The sequence below is a fragment of the Carcharodon carcharias genome, chromosome 6 (assembly GCF_017639515.1).
Source record: "Carcharodon carcharias isolate sCarCar2 chromosome 6, sCarCar2.pri, whole genome shotgun sequence".
In the NCBI taxonomy this organism is placed as follows: domain Eukaryota; kingdom Metazoa; phylum Chordata; class Chondrichthyes; order Lamniformes; family Lamnidae; genus Carcharodon; species Carcharodon carcharias.
In genome coordinates this window covers 192,794,956-192,814,677 of record NC_054472.1, presented here as the reverse complement: position 1 = coordinate 192,814,677, position 19,722 = coordinate 192,794,956, and the positions used below count along the sequence as shown (strand labels likewise).

At 48.1% G+C, this 19,722-nt stretch overlaps 1 protein-coding gene across 4 annotated transcripts in view; it reads right to left on the bottom strand.

The window, feature by feature from the left end:
* Window positions 1–19,722, bottom strand: part of atg9b (autophagy related 9B) — a 91,591-nt gene that overhangs the window by 26,030 nt on the left and 45,839 nt on the right. For all 4 annotated transcript variants that reach the window (XM_041189779.1, XM_041189775.1, XM_041189777.1 and 1 more), the window contains exons 6-9: window positions 18,978–19,119; window positions 17,724–18,472; window positions 15,223–15,376; window positions 114–293 (exon numbers count right to left, since the gene is read on the bottom strand). In XM_041189779.1, coding sequence (XP_041045713.1) covers window positions 114–293; window positions 15,223–15,376; window positions 17,724–18,472; window positions 18,978–19,119 — 1,225 coding nt within the window. The remainder of the gene's footprint in view (window positions 1–113; window positions 294–15,222; window positions 15,377–17,723; window positions 18,473–18,977; window positions 19,120–19,722) is intronic.

Genomic DNA, 19,722 nt, shown 5'->3' with positions numbered 1-19,722 from the left:
AAGTCCAGGCCACGGAGCCTGTGTATTTACCCAGGTATGGGAGGCTTTGCAGAGTAAATGTGAGCGATGGGCACAGGACCCGGACTGTGTCCACGACTGTAGCTCTCACATACCATTGGGTTCCCGTGTTTCCGAACATCCATCTGTGCAAAGGAGCAGATATCACCCACTCCGACCACCTCCACTGAGAAGTTCCGGAAAAAGTCGATGATCTCCAAGGATTTCGGACGCAAGGAGAAGATCAGCACGAAGGGAGTGATGATAGGACTGAGTAACTCCTCCAGAATAAATACCTGAAAAAGACCAAAGGGATTGAGCTTCACTCAGACTCACCCCGATATCCCACAGTAAGGGTCAGTCAGACCCTAATATCACACAGTGAGGGTCAGTCAGACCCTAATATCACACAGTAAGGGTCAGTCAGATCCTAGTATCACACAGTGAGGGTCAGTCAGATCCTAATATCTCACAGTGAGAGTCAGTCAGACCCTAATATCACACAGTAAGGGTCAGTCAGACCCTAATATCACACAGTGAGAGTCTGTCAGTCAGATCCTAATATCACACAGTGAGAGTCTGTCAGTCAGACTCACCCCAATATCACACAGTGAGGGTCAGTCAGACTCACCCCAATATCACACAGTGAGGGTCAGTCAGACTCGCCCCAATATCACACAGTGAGGGTCAGTCAGACTCGCCCCAATATCACACAGTGAGGGTCAGTCAGACTCGCCCCAATATCACACAGTGAGGGTCAGTCAGACTCGCCCCAATATCACACAGTGAGGGTCAGTCAGACTCGCCCCAAAATCACACAGTGAGGGTCAGTCAGACTCGCCCCAATATCACACAGTGAGGGTCAGTCAGACTCGCCCCAATACCACACAGTGAGGGTCAGTCAGACTCACCCCAATATCACACAGTGAGGGTCAGTCAGACTCACCCCAATATCACACAGTGAGGGTCAGTCAGACACACCCCAATATCACACAGTGAGGGTCAGTCAGACTCACCCCAATATCACACAGTGAGGGTCAGTCAGACACAGCCCAATATCACACAGTGAGGGTCAGTCAGACTCGCCACAATATCACACAGTGAGGGTCAGTCAGACTTACCCCAATATCACACAGTGAGGGTCAGTCAGACTCACCCCAATATCACACAGTGAGGGTCAGTCAGACTCACCCCAATATCACACAGTGAGGGTCAGTCAGACACACCCCAATATCGCACAGTGAGGGTCAGTCAGACTCACCCCAATATCACACAGTGAGGGTCAGTCAGACTCACCCCAATATCACACAGTGAGGGTCAGTCAGATCCTAGTATCACACAGTGAGGGTCAGTCAGACTCACCCCAATATCACACAGTAAGGGTCAGTCAGACTCACCCCAATATCACACAGTGAGGGTCAGTCAGACTTACCCCAATATCACACAGTGAGGGTCAGTCAGACTCACCCCAATATCACACAGTGAGGGTCAGTCAGACTCACCCCAATATCACACAGTGAGGGTCAGTCAGATCCTAGTATCACACAGTGAGGGTCAGTCAGACTCACCCCAATATCACACAGTGAGGGTCAGTCAGATCCTAGTATCACACAGTGAGGGTCAGTCAGACTCACCCCAATATCACACAGTGAGGGTCAGTCAGACTCGCCCCAATATCACACAGTGAGGGTCAGTCAGACTCGCCCCAATATCACACAGTGAGGGTCAGTCAGACACAGCCCAATATCACACAGTGAGGGTCAGTCAGACTCACCCCAATATCACACAGTGAGGGTCAGTCAGACTCACCCCAATATCACACAGTGAGGGTCAGTCAGACACAGCCCAATATCACACAGTGAGGGTCAGTCAGACTCGCCCCAATATCACACAGTGAGGGTCAGTCAGACTCACCCCAATATCACACAGTGAGGGTCAGTCAGACTCACCCCAATATCACACAGTGAGGGTCAGTCAGACTCACCCCAATATCACACAGTGAGGGTCAGTCAGACTCACCCCAATATCACACAGTGAGGGTCAGTCAGACACAGCCCAATATCACACAGTGAGGGTCAGTCAGACTCGCCCCAATATCACACAGTGAGGGTCAGTCAGATCCTAGTATCACACAGTGAGGGTCAGTCAGACTCACCCCAATATCACACAGTGAGGGTCAGTCAGACTCACCCCAATATCACACAGTGAGGGTCAGTCAGATCCTAGTATCACACAGTGAGGGTCAGTCAGACTCACCCCAATATCACACAGTGAGGGTCAGTCAGACTCACCCCAATATCACACAGTGAGGGTCAGTCAGACTCACCCCAATATCACACAGTGAGGGTCAGTCAGACACAGCCCAATATCACACAGTGAGGGTCAGTCAGACTCACCCCAATATCACACAGTGAGGGTCAGTCAGACTCACCCCAATATCACACAGTGAGGGTCAGTCAGACTCACCCCAATATCACACAGTGAGGGTCAGTCAGACACAGCCCAATATCACACAGTGAGGGTCAGTCAGACTCACCCCAATATCACACAGTGAGGGTCAGTCAGACTCACCCCAATATCACACAGTGAGGGTCAGTCAGACACAGCCCAATATCACACAGTGAGGGTCAGTCAGACTCGCCACAATATCACACAGTGAGGGTCAGTCAGACTCACCCCAATATCACACAGTGAGGGTCAGTCAGACACACCCCAATATCACACAGTGAGGGTCAGTCAGACTCACCCCAATATCACACAGTGAGGGTCAGTCAGACTCACCCCAATATCACACAGTGAGGGTCAGTCAGACTCACCCCAATATCACACAGTGAGGGTCAGTCAGATCCTAGTATCACACAGTGAGGGTCAGTCAGACTCACCCCAATATCACACAGTGAGGGTCAGTCAGACTCACCCCAATATCACACAGTGAGGGTCAGTCAGACTCACCCCAATATCACACAGTGAGGGTCAGTCAGACACAGCCCAATATCACACAGTGAGGGTCAGTCAGACTCACCCCAATATCACACAGTGAGGGTCAGTCAGACTCACCCCAATATCACACAGTGAGGGTCAGTCAGACACAGCCCAATATCACACAGTGAGGGTCAGTCAGACTCGCCCCAATATCACACAGTGAGGGTCAGTCAGACTCACCCCAATATCACACAGTGAGGGTCAGTCAGACACACCCCAATATCACACAGTGAGGGTCAGTCAGACTCACCCCAATATCACACAGTGAGGGTCAGTCAGACTCACCCCAATATCACACAGTGAGGGTCAGTCAGACTCGCCCCAATGTCACACAGTGAGGGTCAGTCAGATCCGCTCCAGTATCACACAGTGAGGGTCAGTCAGATCCGCTCCAGTATCACACAGTGAGGGTCAGTCAGATCCGCTCCAGTATCCAGGGCCGTCCCTAGTGTGGTGTATGGCCTGGGACAAATCCCACTGCCTGGGTCCCCCCTAACGTTTTTATACAGGTTCAATATTGACAGTGCCCAGCTGTACAATTACAATGTAGTTATATTATATTGTACTTCTTATGTATAATTTTAATGAAGTTCATATAATTTAAAAAAACCTCACCAATGACAATCAGTGTCGTGCAGCATAGATTCTGCAATCTGCCTTCCGACACTTGCTTGCAGCAAACTCTGCTATCAGAACATGTAATCCAGGTTAGATGCTAATTCCTTCTCGATGGACAGAGTTGTCAGTCCACCCAGCTTATCTTGAGACATAGTTGTCCTCAGGCTGTTCTTTATCATTTTAACCTGGAAAAACTTCGCTCCCCTGAAGCCACTGTGACTGGGATTGTCAGCAAAACCCTGTCCTCTATTACCGTGTTTGGGAAGGAACCTTCCAGTGGTTTAAGAAACTGGAGGCCTGAAGTGCAGGATTGTTCCGTGAGGGATGGATTCCCGAAACTCTGAGAAAAGATCCGCACCATGGAGATTGTGAGATCTTCGTCAGACAATGCAAGGCCCAATTCCGTGCTCCGCTCTCTCACGGCACCTTCTGTCATTCCTCAGAATTTTTTCACATCATAAAGAAAACCGAAATTGTTGGTGTGTACTTGCATTTGTCCCAATCATGTGGTCGGTAACACGAGGACCTGATCCACAATGACCAGAAGGTAATGGGTTTCAAACACTTCCTCGAGCGAATTCTCCGCATCCTCCTCACCTCTTTTTTGTTTCACACGTTCTCTGAATTGAGGCTCAACATCCGTTTCAGCTGCTATTTCTGTTGCTGTGTTCTTGGCTGAGTTAAATCCAGTGTTCCTGTATTTCTGCAGGAACTCAATGAGTCCTTTGAGGTGTGTGATAGCTACGTCAAGTTGCATTTGCCTGGATTGAAGTGTCTTGCTCACAGTGCTTGCGACAAACATGATGTCATATCACACAACCATTGCAAAATACAAAATTTTCGAATTTGTATTTGACCAAGGACTCGACCACGCTTTTAACTTTTGAGTCGTTGAATTCTTCAGCAACTTTAAGCAAGGCGTTCCTGATATCACTTGTCTGGTAACGCACTGCTTTCATACTCCACTCAACACTACCACCTAGTGCCTGACAATGGCTTTGGAGTTAGAGAGGGAGTACTCACTCTCAATGTTTGCCATCTATTATTTGAAGCTGAAAGTAGATTGTAAGTTTGCTGTACGACTCCAAAAAATGTCATGGCTTTAGAACTACACTTTGCCAACCATAGCTGAGGGGTATGAGTGTATCAGTGCTCCTCCATGTTGGATGCCACTTGGAGGAAGCACTGAAGGTGGCAAGGGCGCAGAATGTACTCTGGGTGGGGGACTTCATTGTCCATCACCAAAAGTGGCTCAGTAGCACCACTACTGACCGAGCTGGCCGAGTCCTAAATGACATAGCTGCTAGACTGGGTGTGCGGCAGGTAGTGTGTGAACCAACAAGAGGGAAAAAACATACTTGACCTCATCCTCACCAACCTGCCTGCTGCAGATACATCTGTCCATGACAGTATCGGCAGGAGTGACCACCGTACAGTCCTGGTGGAGAGGAAGTCTTCACATTGAGAATACCCTCCATTGTATTGTGCGGCAATACCATCGCAATAAATGGGATAGATTTCAAATAGACCTAGCAACTCAAGACTGGGCAACCATGAGGCCCTGTGGACAAGCAGCAGCAACAGAATTGTACACGAACACAATCTGTAACCTCATGGCCTGGCATATCTCCCACTCTACAATTAAAACCAAGCTAGGGGATCAACCCTGGTTCAATGAAGAGTGCAGGAGGGCATGCCGGGAGCAGCACCAGGCATACCTAAAAATGAGGTGTCAACCTGGTGAAGCTACAACACAGGACTACTTGCGTGCCAAACAGCAGAATCAGCAAGTGATAAAGCTAAGCAATTCCACAGCCAACGGATCAGACCTAAGCTCTGCAGTCCTGCCACATCCAGTTGTGAATGGTGGTGGGCAATTAAACAACTCACTGGAGGAGGAGTCTCCACAAATATCCCCATCCTCAATGATGGAGGAGCCCAGCACATCAGTGCAAAAGATAAGGCTGAAGTATTTGCTCTAATCTTTAGGCAGAAGCGCTGAGTGGATGATCCATCTCGGCCTCCTCCGGCAGTCCCCAGCATCACAGATGCCAGTCTTCAGCCAATTCGATTCACTCCACGTGATATCAAGAAACGGCTGAAGGCACTGGATTATGCAAAGTCTATGGGCCCTAACAATATTCTGGCAACAGTACTTAAGGCTTGTGCTCCAGAACTTGCCGCACCCCTAGCCAAGCTGTTCCAGTACAGCTACAACACTGGCATCTACCCGGCTATGTAGAAAATTGCCTAAGTACATCCTGTTCACAACAAGGAGGACAAATCCAACCCGGCCAATTACCGCCCCATCAGTCTACTCTCAATCATCAGTAAAATGACAATAGGCGTAATCAACAGTGCTATCAAGTGACAATTCCTTAGCAATAACCTGCTCACTGAGGCTCTGTTTGGGTTTCGCTGGAGCCACTCAGCTCCTGAACTCATTACAGCCTTGGTTCAAACATGGACAATAGGGCTGAACTCCCGAGGTGAGGTAAGAGTGACTTGACATCAAGGCCACGTTTGACCAAGTGTGGCATCAAGGAGCCCTAGCAAAACTGGAGTCAATGGGAATCAGGGGGAAAACTCTCCACTGGTTGGAGTCATACCTAGCACAAAGGAAGATGGTTGTGGTTGTTGGAGGTCAGTCATCTCAGCTCCAGGACATCACTGCAGGAGCTCCTCAGGGTAGTGTCCTCGGCCCAACCATCTTCAGCTGCTTCATCAATGACCTTCCTTCCATCATAAGGTCAGAAGTGGGGATGTTCACTGATGATTGCACAATGTTCAGCACTATTCGCAACTCCTGAGATACTGAAGCAGTCCACATCCAAATGCAGCAAGACCTGGGCAATATCTAGGCTTGGGCTGACAAGTGGCGAGTAACATTCGTGCTGCACAAGTGCCAGGCAATGACCATCTCCAACAAGGGAGAATCTAACCATCCCCCCCCTGATGTTCAATGGCATTACCAACACTGAATCCCCCACTATCAACACCCTGGTGGTTACCATTGACCAGAAACTGAACTGGACCAATCATATAAATACTGTGGCTACAAGAGCAGTTCAGAGGCTAGGAATCCTGTGTTGAGTAACTCAAATCCTGACTCCCCAAAACCTGTCCACCATCTACAAGGCACAAGTTAGGAGTGTGATGGAATACTCCCCACTTGCCTGGACAAGTGCAGCTCCCACAACACTCAAGAAACTTGACACCTTCCAGGACAAAGCAGACTGCTTGATTTGCACCCCTTCCACAAACGTTCACTCCCTCCACCACCGATGCACAGTGCCAGCAGTGTGTACCATCTACAAGATGCAATGCAAAAACTCACCAAGGCTCCTTAGACAGCACCTTCCAAACCCATGACCACTACCATCTAGAAGAACGAGGGCAGCAGACACATGGGAACACCACCACCCGGAAGTTTCCCTCCAAACCACTCACCATCTTGACTTGGAAATATATTGCTGCTCTTTCACTGTTACTGGGTCAAAATCCTGGAACTCGCTCCCTAACAGCACAGTGGGTGTACCTATGCCACATGGACTGCAGCGGTTCAAGAAGGCAGCTCTCCAGCGCCTTCTCAAGGGCAATTAGGGACGGGCAATAAATGCTGGCCTGGCCTGTGAGACCCACTTCCCATGAATGAAAAAAAACTCCCAATATCAGATTTGAGTTGTGGCAGCCACATGAAGTGAAAAAAGCTCAGTGGTTGAGTTGAAGGCTGCCTGTCTGCCTTGTTTTGTCCCTTTATATTTTCCCCATTGTCGTATCCCTGCGTCCCCGCCCCCCCCCACCCCCTGCCGCCCGCCCCCACACCCCCCCCACCTCCCCCCGCCACACAATCAATAACAGAGGCCAATTCCATCCATCACAGACATGAGAGAAGCTGACAGTCCTTGTCCACTTTTGTCTTGAACCGGAAGAAAGTCAGCAAAGCTCTCCCTTCCTTTCACTTCTTCAGAAGTCATGTCAACATAACAAAGCCCAAGGGACATCAGCTCACGGTGGCTCACGCCAGGAGTACTGTTGAGAAAAATTGCCACGTATTTTGCAGCCTTCACCTTTTCAATAATGTTTATCTTCAGCTGCAGCGCAATCATGGAGATCAGCTCATTTTGAATACGAGATCCAAGATAATGGTCATGGGTTTCTCTGTTTTTGATATGTGGGACATGTTCTTGCATCATAGGATCGAATTTAGCTGTCATCTCAATTAATCCCAGAAAGCTGACATTCTTATGATCATAAAGCCTTGGCATTTGTTCCACAAAATGCTGAGTTATGTTCAGCCAGGCATTGCACAACCGCTAGAATACGTGCCCACAGTGACTGCCAATGCTTCTTCTCCTTGGTTACGTCTCCCTGTGCGTACTCATCCCTCTGTCTTCATTGCAGAACATCTTGGCTTTGTTTCCATCCATTTTGTTGCATTTTGAATATTTCCTTAGGTCATTTGTAATATTGCAATCTGTCATTGAGATGCTTCCAGTCACTGCGGCCTTTCCTTTGTTAATTTCAGCTGGACAATTTGCAGCAGAAGCAAAAAGCTGCATCAGATTTCTTTCAGTACGCCAGTCAATGTCTCTCAGCCTTTTCTCCATTTGGCATTCTCCATGTGTGGAAATCTTCTGAACAGTTACGATTCTCATTATTCTTTGGGAAGGCTTAGTTACCAGTTATTGTCACAGGCCCCCTCTCTCTCTCTCTCTCTCTCTCTCTCTCTCTCCACTAAAATGTCTATCGTCTTGTTGTCAACTAAATTTGGCCAATTCGCTGGATCATACATTTCTTCTTCAGTGGAAATAGCATCGGAAGTATTGGCTATTTCACCAACCTCTGGACATCTTGCACTAGTGTCCTTTTCTTCAGCTGTGGTGGTACCATTCACTGGAGTGCATTAATTCAGCATTTCCCTCACTAGCCAAAACACTCTTAAAAAAACATGAAATTTTCCAGTGAACCTTTCAGGGTCTTATCCGTTTCGCCTCTCTCTTTTCTTCTATCTTTTTCTCCGCGTCCGAGCTATACTTTCTCCCTTTGTCTCCGACTTTGCTGGTGCCAGCCATTGTATTCTAAATAACAGTAGAGCTGCTCCTCTGCATTAATTAAACTGACACATTCAAATTAAACTGCATACGAAAAGTTGCCCTCACGGTGGATTCTGGTTGCGTTGAGTGTGGTTCTGTGAAAAATGAAAGACTTTACTTCCCAGGTGCCTATTGTCTCACTGCCCACAGTGGGGCTCTTTTTAAAAAAACACAAGTACATATTGGCAAACACGCATAGACTCTGAAGGGTACGTGCAAAGTATTATGTCTGACACCGCGATGTTGAAGTGTGGGGTCCCCCAAAGCCGGGGACCCAGGGTGGGCACCCTGATTCGACATTCCCTCGGGGCGGCTCTGCCAACATCACACAGTGAGGGTCAGTCAGACACGTCCTAATATCACACAGTGAGGGTCAGTCAGACACACCCCAATGTCACACAGTGAGGGTCAGTCAGACACACCCTAATGTCACACAGTGAGGGTCAGTCAGACAAATCCCAATATCATACAGTGAGGGTCAGTCAGACATGCCCTAATGTCACACAGTGAGGGTCAGTCAGACGTACCCTAATGTCACACAGTGAGGGTCAGTCAGACATGCCCTAATGTCACACAGTGAGGGTCAGTCAGACGTACCCTAATGTCACACAGTGAGGGTCAGTCAGACATGCCCCAATGTCACACAGTGAGGGTCAGTCAGACATGCCCCAATGTCACACAGTGAGGGTCAGTCAGACATGCCCCAATGTCACACAGTGAGGGTCAGTCAGACATACCCCAATGTCACACAGTGAGGGTCAGTCAGACATGCCCCAATGTCACACAGTGAGGGTCAGTCAGACATACCCCAATATCATACAGTGAGTGTCAGTCAGACACATCCCAATATCATACAGCGACGGTTAGTCAGACATACCCCAATATCATACAGTGAGGGTCAGTCAGATATGCCCTAATGTCACAGTGAGGGTCAGTCAGACATACCCTAATGTCACACAATGAGGGTCAGTCAGACATACCCCATATCATACAGTGAGGGTCAGTCAGACTCACCCCAATGTCACACAGTGAGGGTCAGTCAGACTCACCCCAATATCACACAGTGAGGGTCAGTCAGACATACCCCAATGTCACACAGTGAGGGTCAGTCAGACATACCCCATATCATACAGTGAGGGTCAGCCAGACTCACCCCAATATCACACAGTGAGGGTCAGTCAGATATGCCCTAATGTCACAGTGAGGGTCAGTTAGACTCACCCCAATGTCACACAGTGAGGGTCAGTCAGACATACCCCATATCATACAGTGAGGGTCAGTTAGACTCACCCCAATGTCACACAGTGAGGGTCAGTTAGACTCACCCCAATGTCACACAGTGAGGGTCAGTCAGACATACCCCAATATCACACAGTGAGGGTCAGTTAGACTCACCCCAATGTCACACAGTGAGGGTCAGTTAGACTCACCCCAATGTCACACAGTGAGGGTCAGTTAGACTCACCCCAATGTCACACAGTGAGGGTCAGTCAGACATACCCCATATCATACAGTGAGGGTCAGTCAGACTCACCCCAATGTCACACAGTGAGGGTCAGTTAAGTCTTTCCTTCTTTACAGCTTTCAATGTTTGTTAAGTGAGCCCAATGTCCTAACTCCCAAATTCCATGCACCCTAAACCAACCTCACACATTCCAACCCACTGTACTGAGGTATTTCTTGTTTAATTTGTTCTGAGGAACTGTGCGATCGAGGTCTCAGACCCACAGGTAAAACTTGCCTCAGTTTTAGTTCTACATAACGTAGAGCTGCAGTTACTTTGTAGACTGGATAGGGTCCTTTCCCCAAACTAAACCAATTGGGATAATGCAGCAGGTTTCATGGACATTTTTTCCTGTGCCAGCTGACACATTACCAGAGGGCAGACCGCCCTCAGAGCAAGTAGAGAATGGGCAATGAATCCAGCATTTTCAGCGAGGCCCACATTCCAAGAATAAATTATTTAACAAGTTCAATTTAACAACTTGCTCTGAAGAAACATGAACTCTCATCCTGTGGATTCCTGGTCCAGTATCAGAGCCAAGAGGCTGCCAGACCTCTCTCTGAAGGTTTTGTTCAGAGCTTAGATTACAAAAATATAAAGGCCACTCTGTACAAAATGCTGCAGATGAGGCTTGAGCAGGCAACAGTCAGGTTTCCAGACCTGAACACGTTGGTATTTAAAAAGAGACTTGCTGTTGAAGCTTTTTGTCTTGCACGCATTAGGACAGATGCGCAAGAAATTTTTTTATTTTTTATTCATTCACAGGATGTGGGTGTCACTGGCTGGGCCAGTACTTACTGCCCATTCCTAGTTGCCCTTGAGAAGGTGGGGGTGAGCTGCCTTCTTGAACCGCTGCAGTCCATGTGGTGTAGGTACACCCACAGTGCTGTTAGGAAGAGAGTTCCTGGATTTTGACCCAGTGACAGTGAAGGAACGGTGATATATTTCCAAGTTAGGATGGTGAGTGACTTGGAAGGGAACTTCCAGGTGGTGGTATTCCCACCTATCTGCTGCCCTTGTCTTTCTAGATGGTAGTGGTCATGGGTTTGGAAGGTGCTGTTTAAGAAGACTTGGTGAATTCCTGCAGTGCATCTTGTAGATGGTACACACACTGCTGCTACTGTACATCGGTGGTGGAGAGAGTGAATGTTTGTGGATGCGGTGCCAATCAAGTGGGCTGCTTTGTCCTGGATGGTGTCGAGCTTCTTGAGTGTTGTGGGAGCTGCACTCATCCAGGCAAGTGGGGAGTATTCCATCACACTCCTCACTTGTGCCTTGTAGATGGTGGACAGGCTTTGGGGAGTCAGGAGGTGAGTTACTCATTGCAGGATTCCTAGCCTCTGACCTGCTCTTGTAGCCACAGTATTTATATGGCTAGTCCAGTTCAGCTTCTGGTCAATGGTACCTCCAGAAGGTTAATAGTAGGGGATTTAGTGATGGTAATGCCATTGAACATCAAAAGGCATTGGTTAGATTCTCTCTTGTTAGAGATGGTCATTGCCTGGCATTTGTGTGGTGTGAATGTTACTTGCCACTTGTCAGTCCAAGCCTGGATATTGTCCAGGTCTTGCTGCATTTGGACATGGACTGCTTCAGTATCTGAGGAGTCACGAATGGTGAATATTGTGCAATCGTCAGCGAACATTCCCACTTCTGACCTTATGATGGAAGGAAGGTCATTGATGAAGCAGCTGAAGATGGTTGGGCCGAGGACACTATCCTGAGGGACTCCTGCAGTGATGTCCTGGAGCTGAGATGACTGACCTCCAGCAACCACAACCATGTTCCTTTGTGCTAGGTATGTTGACTCCAACCAGCAGAGAGTTTTCCTCCTCATTCCCAATGACTATTTTTGCTCGGGCTCCTTGATGCCACACTTGGTCAAATGTGGCCTTGATGTCAGGGACAGTTACTCTTACCTCACCTCGGGAATTCAGCTCTTTTGTCCACGCTTGAACCAAGGCTGTAACGAGGTCAGGAGCTGAGTGGCCCTGGCAGAACCCAAACTGGGCATCAGTAAGCCAGTTATTGCTAAGCAATTGCCGCTTGATAACGCTGTCGATGACCCTTCCATCACTTTACTGATGATCGAGAGTAGACTGATGGGGCGGTAATTGGCCAGGTTGGATTTGTCCTGCTTAAAGTGTACAAGACGTACCTGGGCAATTTTCCACATAGCCGGGTAGATAATACTAATAGTAAAACAAACAACAATTTGAACTGCATGAGAAGACGGTGCTGAATGGTTGGCAAGTGGACTCTGGTTGGTAGAGGCATTGCCATGGAGAATGCACCAGGGAACAGTTAACTGCCAAGCTTGTGTTTAAATTCAAACCAGGCAGATCTATTGATTGGTGAAGGCATTGCCATGGGGAATGAAACAGGGAATGGCTGACCCTCAAGCTTTTGTTTAGTTGAAGAAGGTGCAATGCATGGTCATGCTCCATCTGTCTGCCAAGGACAGGGCCCTGTGTGTGTGAATATATGTAGCTTCCAGCATAAGTGAGCCACACTGCAAGCCTGACTGATAATCTTAAATTGGTTGTCAGTGTAATTCTTAGTACAATCAAGATGGCGTAGCATGTGTAGTCCAATTGCAGTATTACATCTGATGTTGGACACAACGTTCGGAGTTTTGCAGGCATGGTTGCTTGCTGGTTGAGTACAGTCAGTGCTTAGCCTGTTGTGAACAGCTGAAGGGACATTTGACATGATCCAGCAGTTGTTGGGATGTACAGCCTACATACCCGGCATCACACTGGCACTGAAACTCATTCACGATATTACTCATTTGTGTGGGAGGCAGAACATCTTTTGACTTGATGGAAACATCCTGTTAGTGAGGAATACCACTCGTGTTGCTACTGCATAGTAACAATGTGAAACATCTGGCTCCACCTATTACTCAAATGTTTGAGATACCTTATCCTTCCAGGGTAATCTGAGGTACACTGGGCACTTTTCAGGACCTAAAGTGGCAGCCTTAGGCCCATTCATGAGTCTGTACGATACACAGCGAGCAATGATCTGACCAGGGTAGCCATTATCCCACAGGATGTCTTTGGTGCCCCCTATTTTAGAGTCAAGCTTGTACGGAGAGCAAGTGGCCTGGGCACTATTTACGAGGTTGCCAATAAGGCCAATCTTATTATGTGTAGAGCAGCAGGAATTCCAATGCATATACTGACCAGTGAAGGTAGGCGTGCGGTAGACAATAGTAGAGAACCCATTAACAGGTTTCTCAACTAGCACGCCGAGGAAAGGGAGCTTGTTTGACTGCTCCGATTCAATGGTAAATGTGTGTGCAGGGTGGAGCCCTTTAAGGCATGTGACGAAATTCTTACATGCAGCTACAGATTCAAATATAGCAAATATGTCGTCTATGTATCGGAAATATGCAAGGGCTAGGGGGTTTGGGGTCATTCCATCAATGACGTGTTTCTCGTGGAAACTGATAAACATGTTAGTGAGAGCCAAGCCTAGAGGGATCCCATGGCAACATCTACTTGGGCAGATATGGTGTCATTAAAACTGAACTCAACAGCGCGAGTTGCTGAGGTCGTAAGTTCACAGAAGCTTTACAGTGCAGAAGGAGGCCATTCAGCCCAATGAGTCTGTACTGGCTTGCTGAGAGAGCATTCTACCCACTCCCACTCCCCTGCCTTATCCCTGTAACCTTGCACATTCTTTTCAGGTAGCAATCCAATTCTCTTTTCAATACCTCGATCGAACCTCCACCACCCTTTCAGGGAGTTTGTTCTAGACTGCAAACACCCTCTGGGTGAAAAATTTTTTCCTCACATCACATTTACTCCTTTTTGCCCATTATTTTGATTCTGTGCCCTTTAGTTGTTGATGTACTCTTAAGAGGGAACAATTTCTCACTATTTACCCTGTAAACGAATGCGTGTCTAGGTCACCATGATATGCTGAAGCGGTGCAAATGTCCATGGTTTCTTTGAGCGGTACATTAGTGAATCGGCTAGCAGTGTTGAACGAGCACATGGACATGGCATTGCTATCGATATGCAAGTCCTGTATGGTCTTTGCAAAGGTGAAGGAATCCTTCACTGTGTATGTGGAAAATTTGCTCAGAACCGGTTGTAGTAATTTGCCCAACCATTTAGCCAATTCATGTGCAGAACCGGTCATAGATAAATAGGGCCAGTCATGAAGAGTGGTGTGCATTTTGTTGATATGGTAACACTTGTTAAGGCTGATTACTCCAGTCCTTTTGCTGAGCTTACCCATATGTACGTTTGGGTTGGCCTTGAGGCCCTGCAATACCACCAGACATTTGCGCTAAATGTGGAAAATCAGCCAAATCGTTGAGTATCCCACAAAACGTGCACGCTAGCTCAGCTAGGCACACGTTCGAGGACTCAGCATCCTCATTAGATGCTGGCTTGTGGCGGGATAGCTTGGAACAGAGGAGTTCGAACTCAGCAAACGATTTTTCCCGTTTGATGTGGGATGAAGGCACATCAAAATTGAAGCTGTGTCTGAGAACAAACTCCTCACTTTCAGAGGGTTCATGGTCAGAGAGATTCTGTGTTTGGTGGCATCATTAATTGTGCCGCCATGTCCATTTCCACTTTGGTGAGTTTACAGTGTGGGCGTGTTTCAAGCGGCTGTTGCTTATGGTGTGGCCATCTATTGAGGCAATATAGTGGCGAATCCTTTTTTCAGCAATACTCAAGTTCTGTATTACTGAGTGATTTATTGTTCTCTCTGGCTCCATGAGTCGTCCTGCCAATATTCATCCCTCAAACAACACCTAACACAGGTCATCTGGTTATTATCACATTGTTCACATTATTTGGCTGCAATACTTTCCTACATTGTAACACTTTAAAATGGACCTCTTCATTGGCTGTGAAACACTTTGGGACATCCTGACAAAAACACTACATAAATGCAAGTCCTCTGTTCGGCAGTTTATCCCAGTTCCGTGTTGGACCCCTCACACTTCTGCATCGCACCCGCCCCCCCCATCACCATGGTGCATTCCAACATTTACCCTACCGCTTTGTATTGGAAGAGCTGAGCCATCTCGTCCCGGGTCTCCGATTTGTTGGCATTTCCTTTCCAGTGGTCGGGCATGTAGTGGATGTGGGCCAGGACACATTGCAGCAGCTGCTCTGGGCACCACACCATATATTCATCAGGAATAAAGGACCTGGAGTTAAACACACATCAGGGGTCAATACCATTCCACACACTGGTCCCGACAGCAACATGGTCAGGGTCAGCATTACTCCAGGAACTGGTCAACATAGGAACATGGTCAGAATCAGGGTCAGCATTACTCCCAAAAAGGTCAACACAGAATATGAAAGCTGCTTTGTATCTAACCCCTTGCTGTACCTGTCCTGGGAGTGTTTGATGGGACAGTGTAGAGGGAGCTTTACTCTGTATCTAACCCCGTGCTGTACCTGTCCTGGGAGTGTTTGATGGGACAGTGTAGAGGGAGCGTTACTCTGTATCTAACCCCGTGCTGTACCTGTCCTGGGAGTGTTTGATGGGGACAGTGTAGAGGGAGCTTTACTCTGTATCTAACCCCATGCTGTTCCTGTCCTGGGAGTGTTTGATGGGGACAGTCTAGAGGGAGCTTTACTCTGTATCTAACCCCATGCTGTACCTGTCCTGGGAGTGTTTGATGGGGACAGTGTAGAGGAAGCTTTACTCTGTATCTAACCCCGTGCTGTACCTGTCCTGGGAGTGTTTGATGGGACAGTGTAGAGGGAGCTTTACTCTGTATCTAACCCCGTGCTGTACCTGTCCTGGGAGTGTTTGATGGGACAGTGTAGAGGGAGCTTTACTCTGTATCTAACCCCGTGCTGTACCTGTCCTGGGAGTGTTTGATGGGGACAGTGTAGAGGGAGCTTTACTCTGTATCTAACCCCGTGCTGTACCTGTCCTGGGGGTGTTTGATGGGGACAGTGTAGAGGGAGCGTTACTCTGTATCTAACCCCATGCTGTACCTGTCCTGGGAGTGTTTGATGGGTACGGTGTAGAGGGAGCTTTACTCTGTATCTAACCCTGTGCTGTACCTATCCTGGGAGTGTTTGATGGGGACGGTGTAGCGGGAGATTTACTCTGTATCTAACCCCATGCTGTACCTGTCCTGGGAGTGTTTGATGGGACAGTGTAGAGGGAGCGTTACTCTGTATCTAACCCCGTGCTGTACCTGTCCTGGGAGTGTTTGATGGGACAGTGTAGAGGGAGCTTTACTCTGTATCTAACCCCGTGCTGTACCTGCCCTGGGAGTGTTTGATGGGGACAGTGCAGAGGGAGATTTACTCTGTATCTAACCCCGTGCTGTACCTGTCCTGGGAGTGTTTGATGGGACAGTGTAGAGGGAGCTTTACTCTGTATCTAACCCCGTGCTGTACCTGTCCTGGGAGTGTTTGATGGGACAGTGTAGAGGGAGCTTTACTCTGTATCTAACCCCGTGCTGTACCTGTCCTGGGAGTGTTTGATGGGGACAGTGTAGAGGGAACTTTACTCTGTATCTAACCCTGTGCTGTACCTGTCCTGGGAGTGTTTGATGGGGACGGTGTAGCGGGAGATTTACTCTGTATCTAACCCCATGCTGTACCTGTCCTGGGAGTGTTTGGTGGGGACAGTGTAGAGAGAGCTTTACTCTGTATCTAACCCCGTGCTGTACCTGTCCTGGGAGTGTTTGATGGGGACAGTGTAGAGGGAGATTTACTCTGTATCTAACCCCATGCTGTACCTGTCCTGGGAATGTTTGATGGGGACAGTGTAGAGGGAGCTTTACTCTGTATCTAACCCCGTGCTGTACCTGTCCTGGGAGTGTTTGATGGGGACAGTGTAGAGGGAGCTTTACTGTGTATCTAACCCCGTGCTGTACCTGTCCTGGGAGTGTTTGATGCGGGCAGTGTAGAGGGAGCTTTACTCTGTATCTAACCCCGTGCCGTACCTGCCCTGGGAGTGTTTGATGGGGACAGTGTAGAGGAAGCTTTACTCTGTATCTAACCCCGTGCTGTACCTGTCCTGGGAGTGTTTGATGGGACAGTGTAGAGGGAGCTTTACTCTGTATCTAACCCCGTGCTGTACCTGTCCTGGGAGTGTTTGATGGGGACAGTGTAGAGGGAACTTTACTCTGTATCTAACCCCGTGCTGTACCTGTCCTGGGAGTGTTTGATGGGACAGTGTAGAGGGAGCTTTTCTCTGTATCTAACCCCATGCTGTACCTGTCCTGGGAGTGTTTGATGGGACAGTGTAGAGGTGGCTTTAGTCTGTATCTAACCCCGTGCTGTACCTTTCCTGAGTGTGTTTGATGGGGACAGTGTAGAGGGAGCTTTACTCTGTATCTAACCCCATGCTGTAGCTGTCCTGGGAGTGTTTGATGGGACAGTGTAGCGAGAGATCTATCACTGCATCATGGAATGACAGTCTACAGGTTTCATTTCCATTCCCTCTCAGAGTTTCCTATGTGCTGAGATACAGTAACCTAGACCCAGTCCAATTTCCATGCTGCTACAGGGTCTGGGCCTTACCTGCACACTGTCACCACAATCCCCAGCACAGTGATGGCAGTCAGGATATGCTGCACCGTTAGCACATCCTCATCATAGACGGTGAGGGCGATTAGGACCGCCAGAATGGAGCCTGAGAAGAAGGCCAGGTTCTGGGCGAAGACGGTGAGCAGTGGCGAGGTGAAGGAGTTCATGTACTTGGTGGCTGGTTTGTAGCCTCTGCTGAGCCGTGCCTGTAGCTCGTGATCCAGCTCGTTGAAGTGTCGGAGGTACAGGCGCCCAAACAGGGACCAGCGGCGGGCCCCGAGGCTCCCCGGCTCCCTCTTGATGACCTCAGTGTAACTAAAGAAGGCGTAGAGGATCTGCCAGACCAGGATGAAAGGGCAGAGCAGCAGGTTGGCGATTCCAATCAGCAGCACCGTCCGGCTGAGCTGCTGTGCCAACTCCAGGCGGCTCCCGGAACGTTTGTATTTGGGGTGGAGGTTCCACTTGTTCTGGAATAGAGATCCAGGGCCCCAGAAGAAGATCATCTCAAAATTGTACTTCAGGCCCTGGGAGAAGAAGATGACATCGCCCATCAGTGGGAGGCTGAGGTGGACCGGCAGCAGCGATTTGTTCACCATGGCCACCATGTAGTTCTTGAAGCGGAGGATGCGGTGGTAGATGTCGAGCTCAGTGAGCTCCTTCTTGTGGATGCACATTTGCTGCTCTCGCTGAAGCAGAATCAGGCGGGCTTGGACCTCCTGCCAGGTGTAATTACACAACTCGACCTAGAACAGGCAGGAATGGCCACAGGCTGTTAACTGCAACATGACATTCATGGTAGCATAGTGGTTATATTACTGGACTGGTCACTTAAAGAACACAAGTGTAAATCCCACCACGGGCAGTTCAAAACAAAAAACTGGAACATAAAAGTCTGGGATCAGGGAACGGGACCGTAAAAGGGATCAGTTTGTCATTAAAAACCCAACTGGCTCACTGCTGCTCCTTAGCGAAGGAAACCTGCTGTCCTAACCCATTTCCAGGCCTATATGTGACTCCAGTCTCACACCAACACATTTAGCGCCCCCCTGAAGTGGCCTCATCGGACACTCCATTGTATTAAACCGCAGGAAGGCCCACCACCACCTTACCAGGATAAATAGAACCGACACACCAAAACACTGAATGTGTACAAGTGGAGACTGACACGCACATACATCTGAACACTGAGTGTGCCAAAGCATTCTGAAGAGCCTCGCTGTTAACTGAGCAGAGAATTGTGGGTTGTACCGTGGGGATCTTCAGTGCTTTGATGTAGAACGTTCTGATTTCCCAGTAACTCAGCAAATTGCAGATGACTTTGACCAGCCGATACACCCAGAACACTGCTGCCATAGTCAGGAGGAAGATAATCCAACCATTGTTTTGAATTCTAGGATAGAAGGAAGAAGAATAGCATTAACATAAATCAGGATCAGGAGGGAATCCAGGCATCTTATTGATTTCAGGGATTGCTGTCTTTGTATTTGGGAATTTTAACTCGAGTCATGTTCAGGACTGGAACAAAGACATTAAAGCCTTGGAAAGTACACAGTGTAGATTAGATTGTTCTTACATCATAAACTTCCACATCCATGTTTTTTCTACTTTACAGTCGTGACTACACTTTACAATAATTTCATTGCCCAGAAAGTGCTTTGACGTGCCCTGAGTTTGTAAAAGATTCTATGTAAGTTCAGGTTCTTTCTTTGTAATAGCGAACGTGCTATGTAAACTGGTCACATTGTAATTACTGCCTCTTGCCACAGGTGGGGCTGCAGCACCTCTGCTGATGGGTATAATTAGAGAATGACAGGTTTACATAGTCAGTTTCCATTATAAACATGGACATAGGAATTTATAGTGCAAGAAGTAGACAGAAATATTTTTATTATACAATTATTTGAGGTCTCTGCTCTGTGATCCAATGTTACCAATTCACATTATTGTGGAAAACAAGCTACTCTTTCTGTGTGGGTTCAATGATATCAATCAT